At 36.2% G+C, this 18,146-nt stretch overlaps 2 gene segments (V, D, J or C); both read right to left on the minus strand.

The window, feature by feature from the left end:
- Nucleotides 1-5,874: 5,874 nt before the first annotated feature.
- On the minus strand, nucleotides 5,875-6,351 carry LOC108695622. The segment is given in 2 exon segments: nucleotides 5,875-6,230; nucleotides 6,306-6,351. Coding segments are annotated over 2 exon segments (402 nt in total).
- A 4,464-nt stretch (nucleotides 6,352-10,815) lies between these two features.
- On the minus strand, nucleotides 10,816-11,287 carry LOC108695623. The segment is given in 2 exon segments: nucleotides 10,816-11,132; nucleotides 11,208-11,287. Coding segments are annotated over 2 exon segments (363 nt in total).
- Nucleotides 11,288-18,146: the final 6,859 nt, after the last annotated feature.

Genomic DNA, 18,146 nt, shown 5'->3' on the forward strand with positions numbered 1-18,146 from the left:
ATCTGAACTACAATTTGTATATTAAAACTTGAGAAAAGTTTTACAAATTCGGTGAGCAATGATTATCATGTTCAGTTATCCAGAGCCTTCAAATGCAGATTTGTTTTGGCTGAAAGCTTTGGGAAAGATATATTAGTAGAACTTTAGGTTCATGTATATCAGTACAAGAAACAGCAATTGTCACCTTGATCACATTTCTTGCATCAACTACTTTCATATTTAAATGTTACTAATAATAAAATCCCCATAAGAATTACAGGCAGCATTGAGAAGAAGGCAAAATAAAAAAATATTCTGAGCAATTTCTAAACGCATTTAATGATTGCATTAAATGATATGCATTTATTAAATGTAATTTTGCTAATGCATTAATATTAGTAATAAATTATTTTTACATTATATTAATTAGTCATATAAAATAATACATTATAAGTATAATTCTTCTTCCAGTGGACTAATTACTTCAGCTCACATTGCAAAAACTGGCATCAAATCGCCCGCCCCCCCTTCATAGTTTCTGGTATGTTTAAATTGTGCATTTATTTGAGGATAATTCTGGCACTCGTAAGCTAAAACAGCTGACAAAGAATTGATGCAATAATAGGCAATGACAAATACTGTAAGTGTGCCAAAAAGTCGTGTTGGAACAGAAGACTCCATCTCAAACCTGTTGAGGTCCTGTAAAAGTCAATTACAGATTTCCCATTTCCAATTTGAATATATCATGGTCTGCACTGGGTTTCGTACGAAGAATTTGTGCTCATGTGCCTGATTTACTCTTGAAATATTTTTACTTGAAATAAAAAAATATAATTAGATTTTTGCAATAACCACCTATACTTGTAAGGGGCACATTTACTATGGGTCGAATATTGAGGGTCAATTAACCCTCGATATTCGACCATCGGATTTTATTCCATCGATCGAACGATTTTCCTTCGATCAGAAATTACTTAGAAAGCCTATGGGGAAGGTCCACATAGGCTTACATTGGTGCTCGAATGGTCGAATAGTCGAACAATTTTTAGTTCGTTTTGAAGTCGAAATCGTAGTCAAAGGTCGAAGTAGCCAATTCGATGGTCGAAGTAGCCAAAAAAATACTTTGAAATTCGAAGTATTTTTTATTCTAATCCTTCACTCGAGCTAAGTAAATGTACCACTTAGTATAATTCACTAGCTGTAGTCTTACAATTCTGAGAATATTAAGGATAAGATTGTTAGAGAATAAACTTGCATTTTCATTCTATTTCACCCTATATACTATATGGGAGGTGAATGAGCTTTTGCTGCCCCCACCTGGACAACTGAGGAATAGCAGTATAAATATTTTTGCTGCACTGCTCTGTTCATTTGTCACTGTGTCTCTAGCACAGTAATACACGGCAGTGTCTGCAGTTTGTAGATTGTTCAATTGGAGATATAAGTTGTTGTTATTATGGTGAATCTTCCTTGAACTGAATCAGCATAACGTGTGATACCCCCATCGCTGCTTATACCAGACACCCACTGTAATCCTTTCCCACGAGCCTGTCTAACCCAGTGCATATAATAGCTACTGAATGTGAAGCCAGAGGCTGTGCAGGACAGTTTGTGAGACCCTCCCGGCTTTATCACCACTGACTGACTGGGCAAGTTGTACATCACAGTGACCTCCTGGAAAAGATGACAGTTTTTAAAAAAAATTATATAAATGTAATGCTATTATTCAATATGTTTAGAACATACCTACCTGATAAACATGGCAGTAACATTAAAAAAACAAGAAACAACTTCATACTGACAGTGTGAGTTATGGGACTGGCAGTTACATAGTTACATAGTTAAATTGGGTTGAAAAAAGACAAAGTCCATCAAGTTCAACCCCTCCAAACGAAAACCCAGCATCTATACACACACCCCTCTCTACTTTTAATTAAATTCTATATACCCATACCTATACTAACTATAGAGCTTAGTATCACAATAGCATTTGGTATTATGTCTGTCCAAAAAATCATCCAAGCCATTCCTAAAGTCATTAACTGAATCAGCCATCACAACATCACCCGGCAGTGCATTCCACAACCTCACTGTCCTGACTGTGAAGAACCCCCTACGTTACTTCAAATGAAAGTTCTTTTCTTCTAGTCTAAAGGGGTGGCCTCTGGTACGGTGATCCACTTTATGGGTAAAAAGGTCCCCTGCTATTTGTCTATAATGTCCTCTAATTTACTTGTAAAGTGTAATCATGTCCCCTCGCAAGCACCTTTTTTCCAGAGAAAACAACCCCAACCTTGACAGTCTACCCTCATAATTATGTCTTCCATCCCTCTAACCAATTTAGTTGCATGTCTATGCACTCTCTCCAGCTCATTTATATCCCTCTTAAGGACTGGGGTTCAAAATGCACTGCATACTCCAGATGAGGCCTTACCAGGGACCTATAAAGAGGCATAATCATGTTTTCATCCCTTGAGTTAATGCCCTTTTTTATGCAAGACAGAACTTTATTTGCTTTAGTAGCCACAGAATGACACTGCCCAGAATTAGACAATTTGTTATCTACAAAAACCCCTAGATCCTTCTCATTTAAGTAAACTCCCAACACACTGCCATTTAGTGTATAACTTGCATTTATATTATTTTTGCCAAAATGCATAACCTTGCATTTATCAACATTGAACCTCATTTTCCAGTTTGCTGCCCAGTTTTCCAATTTAGACAAATCACTCTGCAAAGTGGCAGCATCCTGCATGGAACCTATAGTTCTGCACATTTTAGTATCATCTACAAAAATAGAAACAGTACTTTCAATGCCCACCTCCAGGTCATTAATAAACAAATTGAAAAGCAAGGGACCTAGTACAGAGCCCTGTGGTACTCCACTAACAACACTGGTCCAATTAGAAAATGTTCCGTTTACCACCACTCTTTGTAGTCTATCTTTTAGCCAATTCTCTATACAGGTACAAATACTATGTTCCAGGCCAACATTCCTTAATTTAACCAGTAACTTTTGTGTGGCACTGTATCAAATGCTTTAGCAAAGTCTAAGTAATTCACATCCACTGCCATCCCAGAATCGAGGTCTCTCATAGTATTATGATTTGCTATGAAGTCCAGTATCTTATGCTTTATTAACCCTTCGAAAAGCTTTCCTACCACTGACATCAGACTTACTGGCCTATAATTTTGAGGCTGAGAACGGGATCCTTTTTTGAATAGAGGCACCACATTAGCAATTCAACAGTCTCTTGGCACTATGCCGGATTTCAATGAATCCTGAAAAATTAAGTAACCAGGTTTGGCAATCACAGAGCTAAGCTCACTAAGTACCCTGGGATGAATACCATCTGGCCCTGGACCTTTGTTAATCTTAACACGTTCTAGTCTCTTTTGAATTTCCTCATGTGTGACCCATGCATTATTAGTTGTATTACTAGAATTGGGACTTTTAAGAAGGAAACCTTCACTTATTGGTTCCTCATTTGTGTAGACAGATGAAAAATATGAGTTCAGAATCTGCGCTTTTATTTTGTTTTCATCAACCAGCTAACCCCCCTTTGATAGTAAGGGTCCCACCCCTTCCTGCTTAATTTTTTTTACTATTAACATATTTAAAAAATAATTTTGGATTTTTTTTACTGCTTGCTGCAATATCCTTTTCTATAGCAATTTTAGCTTACCTTATGGCTTCTTTGCATGATTTATTGGCCTCCTTGTACCTTATAAATGATTCGGCTATCCCAGCTAACTTGAAAGCACGTCTTTTCTCACCCACCTCAAGGTTTGCTTTGCAACAATGTTCCTTGCTTACAAGTGGAATATACTGCATGTATATTTATTAAGCAGCATTTAAAAACTTCCCATTTTTGTTCCGTGTTTAACCCTGTGAAAAGCATTTCCCACTTAATATGTTGCAGAGATGCCCTTATACTGTCAAAGTTTGCACGTCTGAAATTTAGTGTTTTAGTTACTCCCTTATAGAATTCCTTCTTCAACAGAATCTCAAAGGAGACCATGTTATGATCACTATTCCCTAAATGCTCACCCACACAAACGTTAGAGATGAGTTCAGTATTGTTAGTTATTACAAGGTCCAAAAGAGAGTTATTCCTAGTAGGTTCTTGAACGAGCTGGAATAAAAAGTTGTCATTCAGCATATTTACAAACCTACTAGCTTTTTCTGTCTTAGCAACCCCATGACCCCAGTCAATGTCTGTATAATTGAGGTCACCCATAGCAACAACTTGACTCAGCTGTGAAGCCGCTTGTATCTGCAAGAGTAGCTGGGCTTCATACTCAACACTTATACAAGGTGGTTTATAGCATACACCAAATGATAATTCTTTTTGTAGCCTTTTGCCCAGTCAAAATCTCTACCAAGAGTGATTCTACACCCTCACCAGTGCCAGCTATGGTTATTTCTTTAGTGCATGGCTTTAATTCAGGCTTTACATACAAACACACTCCTCCACCCTTTTTAATCCCTCTGTCCCTCCTAAAAAGGGTGTAACCATTTAAATTCACAATCCAGTCACATGTTTCATCCCACCAGGTCTCAGTGATACAAATTATAACATAATTTTTAGAGCATGCAATTAATTCCAGGTCTCCCATTTTACCTGACAAACTCCGTGCATTTGCCAGCATACAGCGGAGGTTACTACTTTTACTTTTGAAATTTGAATTACTTAGTGGAGAATTATATGTTAAGTTAGTATTATTCTGTTTTCCTTCTGTTAGACCTGAACTGTATGCCCCCCTCACTCCTCCCCATGACCCCTTACTAATCCCACTGCCCTGTCTACCCTAGCTTCCCCATAATTCTTTATCTCACCCAACCCCCTTGCCTAGTTTAAACACACCTCCAACCTCATTCTTTCCCCTAGCACCGTGGACCCCCTTCCATTGAGGTGCAAACCGTCACGACTGTATAGGATGTACCCCAAGGAAAAATCAGCCCAGTGCTCTGGGAACCCAAACCCTTCCTTCCTACACCAAGACTTGAGCCACGCATTTAGCTCCCTAAACTCCCGCTGTTTTCCTAAACTTGCATGTGGCACGGGCAAAATTTCAGAAAAGATAACATTGGAAGACCTTTCCTTGATCTTAGAGCCTAGATTCCTGAAATCACTCTTTCAGGTCTTCCATCTACCATTTATTTTTTCATTAGTACCGATATGCACTAAGACAGCTGGGTCATGCCCAGCCCCACCCAATAATTTGTCTATCCGATCAACCACATGTCGAACCCTGGCACCAGGTAGACAGCAAACTTTTTGGTTGTAGTGATCCGGATGAAAAATTATCCTATCCACTTTCCTAATAATTGAGTCCCCTACAACCACAATCTGCTTAGGCCTGACTCTACTCTCCTCCCCACCACTACTAGAGAAACTGGTCTCCCGGCTGTGATTGCCAATCCAGAGTTCATACCCCATCATCTTCACACAATCTGGCAAATTGGTTGCGATGTATAAGCTCCGGATCAGCCTCCATTTTCCTTTTGCCCACCTTAGATTTTCTAAATGTCAGCCAGCTAGCTGCCTCAACATCGTGCTGCTGTTCTATTCCCCCCAAACTATCTGACCCCGCTAGGTCCTGCTCAGTGAGCAAAAGACTCCTAAAGAATTTTCCCTACTACTATTGCAGGGGAAAAATACTGGCAAATTTTTTCAATTTTTCCCAGGATATAATTCACCACAGTTCTCTTAAAAAAGTGAAAGTTTTTAGTAAATATGGAGATATGCTGTGAAAATACACCTGGTGAAGTGAGGCTTTAGTAAATGTGCCCCTTAGAGAGAAGGCTTGCACGATTGTTTTATTTTACCTTATATACTGTATGGGGAGTGAATGAGCTTTTGATTTCCCCATCTGGAGGAATGAGGAATATCAGTATAAATGTTTTTGTTGCACTGCTCTGTGTTCCTTTGTCACTGTGTCTCTAGCACAGTAATACACGGCAGTGTCTTCAGTTTGTAGATTGTTCATTTGCAGATATAACTTGTTGTTATTATTGTCTCTGGAGATGGTGAATCTTCCTTTAACTGAATCAGCATAGTATGTGCTACTCCCATCACCTCTAATATAAGACACCCACTGTAATCCTTTCCCAGGAGTCTGTCTAACCCAGTTCATATAATAACCACTGAATGTGAAGCCAGAGGCTGTGTAGGACAGTTTGTGAGACCCTCCCGGCTTTATCACCACTGGTTCTGATTGGGCAAGTTTCACATCACAGAGACATCCTGGAAAAGATGATAGTTTTTAATAAAATTATATAAATGTAATGCTATTATTCAATATGTGTGGAATATTCCTACCTGATAAACATGCCAGTAACAAGAAAAAAACAAGAAACAACTTCATATTGACAGTGTGAGTTATGGGTCTGGCAGTTGGATGCAGCACATCTGATTCCTCTGCTTTATCTGGGAGCTGCAGGTTTTAAAGAACTCAACAGAACTGTTTTACCTTATTTGCATAATGCTGCCAGTGATTATATAACAAACATGATTTATAGATCTCCAGCTGTAATTAGTGGAATGAGTTAATTAGCTGTGCTCAGCTCCAAGCTTTTATGAAAAAAGATCCATATAGATAGAATAGAATAGAGAATAGAATAACAAATAGAAAAATATTGAAGAGCTGGAGATACAATAAACATGCGGTGGACGTAAAAGAGAGAGTAGACATAAAACAACAAGCAAGATGTTAATACAACTAATTGCAGAGCCGATTCAGATTCATAAGAAAAATGTGTGGTTAAAAACTCCATTAACGTTTAGGGGTGAATCTAGAATATTCTTTCTTTATTAATGAAATGTTGCCATCAGTGTAAAATGCTGCTAAGCTATAGTTTCTTAGAACAGGTGTAGGATCCGTTTTTAGGAAACCCATTATCGAGAAAGCTCTGAATTACTGAATGGCCGCCTCCTATAGACTCCATTTAATCCAAATAATCCACATTTTTAAAAATGATTTCCTGTAATAATAAAACAGTACCTTGTACTTGATCCACCCATATCCACTCAGTAATGGATATGGGTGAGGGCAGAGGATCGATTATTTTCAGTGTTTTTCTGAGAGTTGTGGTTACATCATTACTGCACCCTTATTTTAAGAATGTTTAGTGTTGAGCACATCCCCCCTGTCCCCCCCTGATGGCGGCCCTGGATACGGGTTCTGATTCTTTTGTTAGACCTATGATAGCTGAAGGCAAACTAATAAGTGCTCCTACCAGCAACGTGGGCATGATAATCTATTTCTAATATGGCCAATGTATCTTTAGATTTTTCCAGTTAGACTTTCCTTCTCCTTTATTGTAGATATAACTTATGAAAACACTCAATGAACTATTGGAATTATTCATAAATCAAACAAAAGTGAGTGTAGGACTGGTCAGACCAGAAATGACTTTGATGTATTTGGCCATCTTAAATATATTGCAATATATGGACAAACAATCCCTGTTTTGTTTCAAGTGATACAATTCAGGGCCGGATTGGGAGGAAAAAGCAGCCCTTGAAAAAGTATCAGAGCAGCCCATGTATTCACGCGCATTCAAAGCTTGATATATATTTCCAAACCCAAGGTTAACTAGAACTAATGTTTAATAATAGATAGTTTAAGAGTACATAAGCATATAATCCTCAGCAATATTATACACCCTATGTGCTGGTACTGGCCCTTGCAACAAATATCTCACCCAAGTTTCTATCACAACTATTTTATCAGATGGATTATTGACCCTATACTTACAGTATATTCTACATTTTCCTTTGTTTGACCCCAACTAGACCATGCCCCCTGGCAGATAAGAGGACTTTAATTACCATGTGTGTCAAATGCTGCTCATGCAATGAATACATATCACAGTTTTCCATATACAGGCTGAAGTGATTGTTCCGAGTACAGATCCTCCTGTTGCCAACATACCTATCATAAGCATAAAGGATTGGGTAAATAGCAAGCAAATCTAATATTACTAACTGAAGTTGGTCACAAATACAGGCATCATCTTAGCTGTGGCTGGCTTTTACGGACAGCTCATTTACATTTCTAAAGTGAGTGGCACATTTACATATTAGAGACAGACATAATTAGCATTTTTAGGTGAGCGGACCATTTACATTATAAAGTAAGTTACCCGACCCCACAGCTTGCCAGTCCAGGCCTGATACAATTTAAGTTTTTTTGCCAACCAATCAGATCTTTGCTTTGGATTTCTAACTTGTAGGTGACTGTTCAAATCTTATAGCTATGGGGAACATCACCGGTGATGTCTCCAATGTTAATAAATACAGCCCAAATGTTTTAATGCCTTTTGATATATTAATATGGGTGACTACAGAAAATCTATTCTCTCTGTATGAATCAATGTAGTCTCACTTTATAATATAAATATAATATAAATGTTTATTGGTGAGCACAACTTTTATATAAGAAATGTTATTCTTTCTGTTGTACTGTAGGAAGCCAAGAAGGGCATTCAGCTCCTGTTAACCTTTTAGACATCTATGCAGATATGTCTCAGTGGGGCCTATTTACTAACATTCAAATTTCTTTTTTTCCCATAAATCTTTAAATAATATTTTTTTTTATATATTTCTTTAAAACTCTAAATTCTATATTTATTAAGTGTGAAACCTCTAATACAAAAATTTGCCAGGTAAAATTTGACAAGGTGCTATTGAAGTCAATATTGAAGTAAAAAAATTCTCGAGCGAAAATCCGGTTATTTATGAAAGTGCGAACCCTACCCTTTTTGCTCCCATTATAAAGATAGAGCAGCCACATTGAAATCACAGTCAACATTTCCATTTATATGCGACTTTTCTCCATGACAAAAATTCTCTATCAAAGCTTCGTCAGTGAAAAATCCCTAAAGAATTTTCCCTACTACTATTGTATGGGGAAAAATACTGGCAAATTTTCTCAGAGAATTTTTCCCAGGAGAAAATTCACCACAGTTCTCTTAAAAAAAGTGAACTTACGTTTTTTAGTAAATATGGAGATATGCTGTGAAAATACACCTGGTGAAGTGAGGCGAACAGTGGCGTTAGGTGAAGAGAAAATTCACACTTTAGTAAATGTGCCCCTTAGAGAGAAGGCTTGCACGATTGTTTTATTTTACCTTATATATAGGGTGCTGTTTGTCCCAAATACATTCTGTATACAAAACTATCCCTAATACACAGAATTAATGTCTGTTATGGTATATAAGTATTTGTGACCATACACAGATAAAAAAAACATACAAAAGACATTTCTATTAAAGAATGAGAACAAAATCTGGTTAGTGCACAAAAGGATGTCATTAAATCACAAACTCCATTCTGTACAGTTTAACAAGCAATCTGTCTCACAAATGTATAACCTCCATGTAACACACACTTATATGCAAAGTTACTTACAGAATGAATTATGTAAAAAAAAACCTTGGACATAATATATAATAGTGTAACTAACTAGTGCATGTCAAGCTAGATTTGAATGACAAAATAGATATTTGTGACAGAAAGCAAGATTTTATAGTACAGGGTTCATTCTTTCCACAAAATGGTGATATGGCTATTCTTATTGTAGTAACCTGCTTGTGTGGCCATTTTGGTTAAGGGCATTGCGGCTGTTTTGCCATTGTCTTATGATTCACTCCTGTTCCTGTTTCCCTCTTCCTGTCTAAGCTGAGAGCAAAAATGGGACAGGCCACACCTACCTGCCATGTTGTAATAAATGTAGCAGAAGCAGGGGGGTAACTACAGAGGAAGCAGACCCTGTGGCTTAAGGGGGGGGCAGGGGGTATAGGGGCCCTGTGAGGCCCTAATTCATATACAGTTTCAATAAATATTGGTAAAACAAGTCAACCTCTAAACATTTTGGGGGCCTGAAAAATAATTTGCTACGGGGCCCAGTAATATCTAGTTATGCCACTGAGTCCAGAAGTTACTGTGCTTGACTGGCTGCTTTGCCTGAACTAACACAGCAGAATCAATTAATCCACTACCAGCCAGTTTATCACACATCACACAGCAGCCTAACCCATCATTATAATTTATGTTTTGCATAATTTTCTTTCTCTACAATCATTTTCTTTCATCAATTATGAATCTGTAGTGTTTAACAGCAGCCCTTTTAGGAAATGTTCATGTTTATTACTGGCAACTGGTGTGTTCATGTTTATTGGCTGGCAACTTCTCATCTTGTTTGTTATATGGCAATAAGCTTTGTTCTTATTGGTTCAGGAATGTGAACTGACAGTATTGCTTCACAGAATGGTTATTTTATCTGTTTTGTGAAACTGAGCTTTCATTTTGTGGAAAGAATGATTCCTATACTATAACATCTTGCTTTCTATCACAATATATCTATTTTGTCATTCAAATCTAGCTTGGCATGCACTAGTTATTATATTATATATTATGTCCAAGTTTTTTTTTTACATAATACATTTTGTAAGTAACTTTGCACATAAGTGTGTCAGTTACATGGAGGTTATACATTTGTGAGACAGATTGCTTGTTAAACTGTACAGAATGGAGTTTGTGATAAAATGACATGCTTTTGTGCACTAACCAGATTTTGTTCTCATTCTTTAATAGAAATAAGTCTTTTGTATGTTTTTTTTATCTGTGTATGGTCACAAATACTTATATACCGTAACAGACATTAATTGTGTATTAGGGATAGTTTTGTATACAGAATGTATTTGGGACAAATGGCACCCCATATATATACTGTATGGGGAGTGAATGAGCTTTTGATTTCCCCATCTGGAGGAATGAGGAATAGCAGTGTATAAATGTTTTTGTTGCACTGCTCTGTGTTCCTTTGTCACTGTGTCTCACTAGCACAGTAATACACAGCAGTGTCTTCAGTTTGTAGATTGTTCATTTGCAGATATAACTTGTTGTTATTATTGTCTCTGGAGATGGTGAATCTTCCTTTAATTGATTCAGCATAGTATGTACTACCTCCATCAGGTTGAATGTGACATAACCATTGTAATCCTTTCCCAGGAGCCTGTCTAATCCAGTGCATCCAGGTGCTACTGAATGTGAAGCCAGAGGCTGTGCAGGACAGTTTGTGAGACCCTCCCGGCTTTATCACCACTGGTTCTGATTGGACAAGTTGTACATCACAGTGACCTCCTGGAAAAGATGATAGATTTTAATAAAATTATATAAATATAATGCTATTATTCAATATGTGTGGAACATTCCTACCTGATAAACATGCCAGTAACAAGAAAAAAACAAGAAACAACTTCATATTGACAGTGTGAGTTATGGGTCTGGCAGTTGGATGCAGCACATCTGATTCCTCTGCTTTATCTGGGAGCTGCAGGTTTTAAAGAACTCAACAGAACTGTTTAAACTTATTTGCATAATGCTGCCAGTGATTATATAACAAACATGATTTATAGATCTCCAGCTGTAATTCGTGTAATGATTTAATTAGCTGTGCTCAGCTCCAAGTTTTTATGAAAAAAAGATCCATATAGATAGAATAGAATAGAGAATAGAATAACAAATAGAAGAATATTGAAGAGCTGGAGTTACAATAAACATGCGGTGGAGATAATAGAGAGAGTAGACATCAAACAACAAGCAAGATGTTAATACAACTAATTGCAGAGCCGATTCAGATTCATAAGAAAAATGTGTGGTTAAAAACTCCATTAACGTTTAGGGGTGAATCTAGAAATTCTTTCTTTTTTAATGAAATCTTGCCATCAGTGTAAAATGCTTCTAAGCTATAGTTTCTTAGAACAGGTGTAGGATCCGTTATCAGGAAACCCATTGTGATGGGTGTCATTTTTACAACAGACTTTTGAGCCAATTGTGCATGGCTTGGTCCGAACCACTATGTAGAACTATGGAAAGGAAATGAGCTGCTGTGATACGGGTACTGATTCTTTTGTTAGACCTATGATAACTGAAGGCCAACTAATAAGTGTTTCTACCAGCAATGTGGGCATGTTAAACTATTTATAATATGGCCAATGATTTGGAATTTTCCAGTTTCACTTTCCTTCACCTTTATTGTAGATAAAACTTATGAAAACGCTCAATGAATTATTGGAATTCTTCATAAATCAAACGAAAGTGAGTGTAGGACTGGCCAGACCAGGCCTACTTAAATATATTCAATATATGGACAAATAATCCCTCTTTTGTTACAATTGATACAATTCTAAGTAGCTTTTTTTTGCCCTTAGAAACCAATCAAATCTTTGCTTTGGTTTTCTAACATATAGGTGACTGTTCAAATCTAAATGCTGACTGGTTGCAATGGGCAACATGACCCCCAAATGTTTTAATGTCTTTCAATATATTAATTTGGGTGACTATTGAACATCTATTCTCTCTGTATGAATCAATGTAAACTCACTTTTTCATATAAATATTTAATGGTGAACACAACTTTGATATAAGAAAGGTTTTCATTCTGTTAAACCGTAAGAAGTCATTGAGCTCCTGTTTACGTTTTAGAAATCTATGCAGATATGTCTCAGTGTGGGTTGTTTACTAACATTCAAACATAATTTTTTTTCCACAAATCTCTAAAAATTCACGTTATTTCTATTTTTTTTATAACTCTAAAAATTCCAGATTTATTAATTGTAAAAACCACAAAAAAACCCTAATACAAAATTTGTCATTATTATTAATTGTAAAATCCACAAAACAAGCGGATCTCTTCATGTATGGCCAGCTTAATACAAAATTTGTCAGGGAAAATAAGTCCAGGTCCTATTGAAGTCGATGGGAGCTGCTCTGACTATTTTTAATCCATTCAGAATTTTAGAGTTTTTTTGATGTTTTTCACTAGTAATTGTCCAAAAATATTTTTTAGAAGTTTTGTATTTTTAGCGCATTGCTCAGTGTTTTTTTTTTCATTTCTGCTTTTTATGTTCTGATCTTTTAATACCTTTCATGGCATTTGTGGTTTTAGAGAAAATTAGTTTAATCATGGTTTCAAAAACCTCTGAAACCACTAAAATTTAACCTTTGATAATGGTCCTCCCCAGGCAAGTAGTTGCAACTTCATCAGTTGCATAATTTCTATTGCATCTAGGCCAGTGTTTTGATTTACATGATCAATTAGATGCAAGTTAATTGCATTTGTAGTTGCTACAAAATATAGGAGCCTGGAAAGTAACATTGCTCCAAGGCAGATATTAGAGAATAAGCTTGCATGTTTGTTTAATTTCACCTTATTTACTGTATGGGAGGTGAATGAGCTTTTGCTTCCCCCACCAGGAGGACTGAGGAATAGCAGTATAAATAGTTTTGTTGCACTGCTCTGTGATTCTTTGTCACTGTGCATCTCTAGCACAGTAATACACGGCAGTGTCTTCAGTTTGTAGATTGTTCATTTGCAGATATAACTTGTTGTTATTATTATCTCTGGAGATGGTGAATCTTCCTTTAACTGAATCAGCATAGTATATGGTACCCCCATCGCTGCTAATAAAAGACACCCACTGTAATCCTTTCCCAGGAGCCTGTCTAACCCAGTACATCCAGGTGCTACTGAATGTGAAGCCAGAGGCTGTGCAGGACAGTTTGTGAGACCCTCCCGGCTTTATCACCACTGACTCTGACTGGTGAAGTTGTACATCACAGTGACCCCCTGGAAAAAATGATAGTTTTTAATAAAATCATATAAATATAATGCTATTATTCAATATGTGTGGAACATACCTACCTGATAAACATGCCAGTAACATTAAAAGAACAAGAAACAACTTCATATTGACAGTGTGAGTTATGGGACTGGCAGTTGGATGCAGCACATCTGATTCCTCTGCTTTAATTGCTGCAGGTTTTAAAGAACTTAACATAACTGTTTTACCTTATTTGCATAATGCTGCCAGTGATTATATAACAAACATGATTTATAGATCCCCAAATGTTTTAATGTCTTTCAATATATTCATTTGTGTGACTATAGAACATATATTCTCTCTGTATGAATCAATGTAACCTCACTTTATCATTTAAATGTTTAATGGTGAACACAACTTTTAAATAGTGAAGGTTTTCATTCTGTTCTACTGTAAGAAGTCACTGAGCTCCTGTTTACCTTTTAGAAATCTATGCAGATATGTCTCAGTGTGGGCTGTTTACTAACATTCAAACATAATTTTTTTTTCACAAATCTTTCAAAATTCATGTTATTTCTATTTTTTTATAACTAAAAATTTCAGATTTATTAATTGTAAAAACCACAAAAAACCCTAATACAAATGTTGTCATGTAAAAGTTGTCGAAGTCCTATTGAAGACCCTATTGGACTATTTTTAATCCATTCGGAATTTTAGAGGTTTTCTGATGTTTTTTACTAGTAAATTTTTTAGAAGTATTTATATTTTTAGCACATCACACAGTGTTTTTTTTTCATTTGGGCTTTTTTTGTTCTGATCTTTTAATAACTTTCATGGCTTTTGTGGTTTTAGACAAAATGAGTTTAATCATGGTTTCAAAAACCTCTAAAACCACTTAAATGTAACCTTTGATAAATGGGCCTCCCCATGCAAGTAGTTGCAACTTCATCAGTTGCATAATTTATATTGCATCTAGGACAGTGTTTTGATTTACAAGATCAATTAGATGCAAGTTAATTGCATGTGTAGGTGCTATAAAATATAGGAGCCTGGAAAGTAACATTTCTCCAAGGCAGATATTAAAGGAGAAGGAAAGCTCCAAGACAGTTTATTGCCAACAGATTAGCCACAATAGTGCAAGCAATGCTTAATGCTTTACCATACTTGAGTAAACAGCTTTAGACACTGTCTCTGTTTGTTTAGGATAAAAGCTGCCATAAAAGCTTGGTGTGACATCAGTTCCTGCCTGAATCTCTCCCTGATCACTTACTGCTCTGAGCTCAGATTACAGCAGTGATGGGAGGAGGGAGGGAGAGAAGCAAACTGAGCATGCTCAAGCCCTGCCCTGGAGGTTTATGCTGAAAACAGGAAGTCTGATACAGAAGCCCATGTGTACACAATAAAAGAAAATAAATTCTGTGTTTATTTTGACAGAGGACTCAGAGCAGCATTACATTGAGGGTTTACTGGTGTATTTTGAAAAAGCTTACTTAATTTTAGCCTTTCCTTCTTCTTTAATTGCAGCTGATCGCCTTACTTTTCAACTTGTACCATCACTGCGAGTGTATTTACCAATGTTGGGGACAGTGCAAAAACGGAAACCATGGTTTTCGTACTTTGCACACTTCCCCAACATGGGAGCCTGTGGCTGTAGGCACAGATCTTTGAACTCAAAAATGAAGCTCTGTGTTCTACCTGGTAGCAATAATTCCTGAGTTCCCACTGGGCTGCATCAATACGTATAGCAAACTTGCACCTAAAGAACCACATTCCCTTTCCTGATCTCAATTATGCTGGGTTAAAGGAACATAAAAAATGAAAGTGATTTAAAGTAATAAAAATATAATGTAATGTTGTCCTACACTGATAAAACTTCTGTGTTTTCTTTAGAAACACTAACATTGTTTATATAAATAAGCTGCTGTGTAGCAATGGGAACAGCCATTCAAAGGAGAAAAGGCTCAGGTTACACTGCAGATAGTAGATAAGTTCTGTAGAACATGTGTTATCTGATATCCACTATTTAACCTGTGCCATATAGCCTTTTTTCAATATCCATAAGCAGCTTGTTTATATGAACTATAGTTTCAGAAGCACAGATCAGTTTTACCAGTGCAGGGAAGCCCTACATGATATTTTCATCATTACGTTAAAACACTTTCATTTTTTGGTGTTACTGTTCCTTTAAGGGAAAATACAGGATTCTGGGTAAATAAACTTGGCAAATTGCATCTGAAGTTGCACTTTGCACATTGCATGGGTGTTTCCTCAAATATCCCCACTGCACATTTTAGCCTATTCTTTAAAAGCCTCTTCATCTGCAGAGAAGTCACAGAAATTCACCAGAAATAAAGGGGTAGATTTATTTATAAAAGATCCAGAAGGACCTTTCTTCAGATTTACCAAACGTTTCCTAATTTAACATTTAACACAATTAACAATTAACACAGTTATTAAAGAAAATGCTTGTGTCAATTCGTCAAAATGAGTCTGCTGCTTTTTGCAGTGTCAGAATTTACTGCAGCTTATCAGAAGCACTAAGAACTAACATCCTCCTTGGAACAAAATTAAAGAACAATATGGTCTTTTGGAGAAAGAGAGGTTAAGCTATTTGCAAATTAGGCAAGGTTTTCAGCTAATTGATAACAAAACAAAGTCACAACTAAAACATCATCAGTTTTATGATTTCGTAATGCAATTAACTGAAGATCTCAAACTAAACAATATTTCATGGATCTCATCACATCTTTTAAACCCTATTTCTAATGATTTTGATCCACTTGATAATTCAAGTAAAAAATGGTCTGTGTTTTTAGGGATAAACATTTCTTCCAAAGATCTTTTGAGATCTTTTCAGAATTTTAGAAAGAATGTACTTTCTGAGAGCTGGAGAGATCAGCAATTTAGATTCATTCACCTGGGTTATGGACAATTATTTCAAGAGAATAAAGATTCTCAGAAGGTTTCTTACTTCCGAAATGTAAAGAGCAAAATGTTGATTTTTTTCATTATATGTGGGTATGTCCACTTATCACAACTTTATGGGAGAAAATTACGCGTTACATTAATGGAGTGGTCAATTTAGATATATTGTTGAAACCCCAATATGCACTGTTAGATCTTAAGGATTCACTTCAGTTATCACAGAATGGTTCTTCTGGGAAGATTACAGATGAAATATTGTCTTTTTGCTGGCTGGTTATGGCTGCTACTCGAAAGTCTATTTTTTTGTGTTGGATTAAAGATAAACCCCCTTCTTTGAAAGATGTAATTTCATATCTACATAAGCTATGTATGCAGGAAGCTGTTAGATTTAGGATGGATGATTCTATTCAAAGAAATAAAGTTAAAAACAGATGGTCCCTTTATATTTCATCTTTAGATGTTTCTAAAAAAGATTTTATTCTTAAACTGATGGGACAAGATGATCGCTAATGAACGAATTTGGTAATTTTATATTTTCTTTTCACTCACATAACTATTCATTTGTCATTATTATATGAAAGTGTGTTAAAATTATTTGTACTGATTTCCCATGTCTTAATTACTTAAAAAAAAAGTACGGGTCTTTTTGTTTTTGTTTTGTTTTGAATTGTTTTTGGTTATTTCATGGTTTAGTTCACATGAAAACATTTCTTGAACTTTACTCATATGAATTATTCTTTTATTCCATAATATGATTGTTCATATATTTAATTCATTGTATTTTCATGAAAATTCAATAAAAAGAATTTTAAAAGAAAAGAAAAGAACTAACATCCATCCTTCATCCCAGATGCAAATCTCTTACAGAGGCAGGAAAGTTTTTTTATGTTATGGCTTGAGCTTGGAAAATATATTATTCAATCTGAAAAGTTCGGTAATGTTTATACAATATTTCTTTATGGGACAAATCTGTGCAGATATGCCTGTACTTCTTCCATCAGGAGATCATAACCAAAAATAACATTAAAAAATCAGGCAAGAAAATAACTTGATTCCTTTCCTTGCTTGTTGTTCTTGCTGTCAGTAACTCCCTTGGTTTCGAACCAGGGACCTGTTGTATTTCTGCCTCTGCTCCTCCTGCTTGATCTGTTGTGGTGTGAGCCTGACTTTGACACAGTGGGGCCGATTCATTAACTTCGAGTGAAGGATTCGAAGTAAAAAAACTTCGTATTTCGAAGCATTTTTTGGGCTACTTCGACCATCGAATGGGCTACTTCGACCTTCGACTACGACTACGACTACGAATCGAAGGATTCGAACTAAAAATCGTTCGACTATTCGACCATTCGATAGTCGAAGTACTGTCTCTTTAAAAAAAACTTCGACCCCCTACTTCGGCAGATAAAAGCTACCGAAGTCAATGTTAGCCTATGGGGAAGGTCCCCATAGGCTTGCCTAAGTTTTTTTGATCGAAGGATATTCCTTCGATCATTGGATTCAAATCCTTCGAATCGTTCGATTCGAAGGATTTAATTGTTCGATCGAAGGAATAATCCTTCGATCGTACGATCGCAGCATTTGCGCTAAATCCTTCGACTTCGATATTCGAAGTCGAAGGATTTTAGTT

The sequence above is a fragment of the Xenopus laevis genome, chromosome 1L, assembly GCF_017654675.1.
Source record: "Xenopus laevis strain J_2021 chromosome 1L, Xenopus_laevis_v10.1, whole genome shotgun sequence".
Classification (NCBI taxonomy): Eukaryota; Metazoa; Chordata; class Amphibia; order Anura; family Pipidae; genus Xenopus; species Xenopus laevis.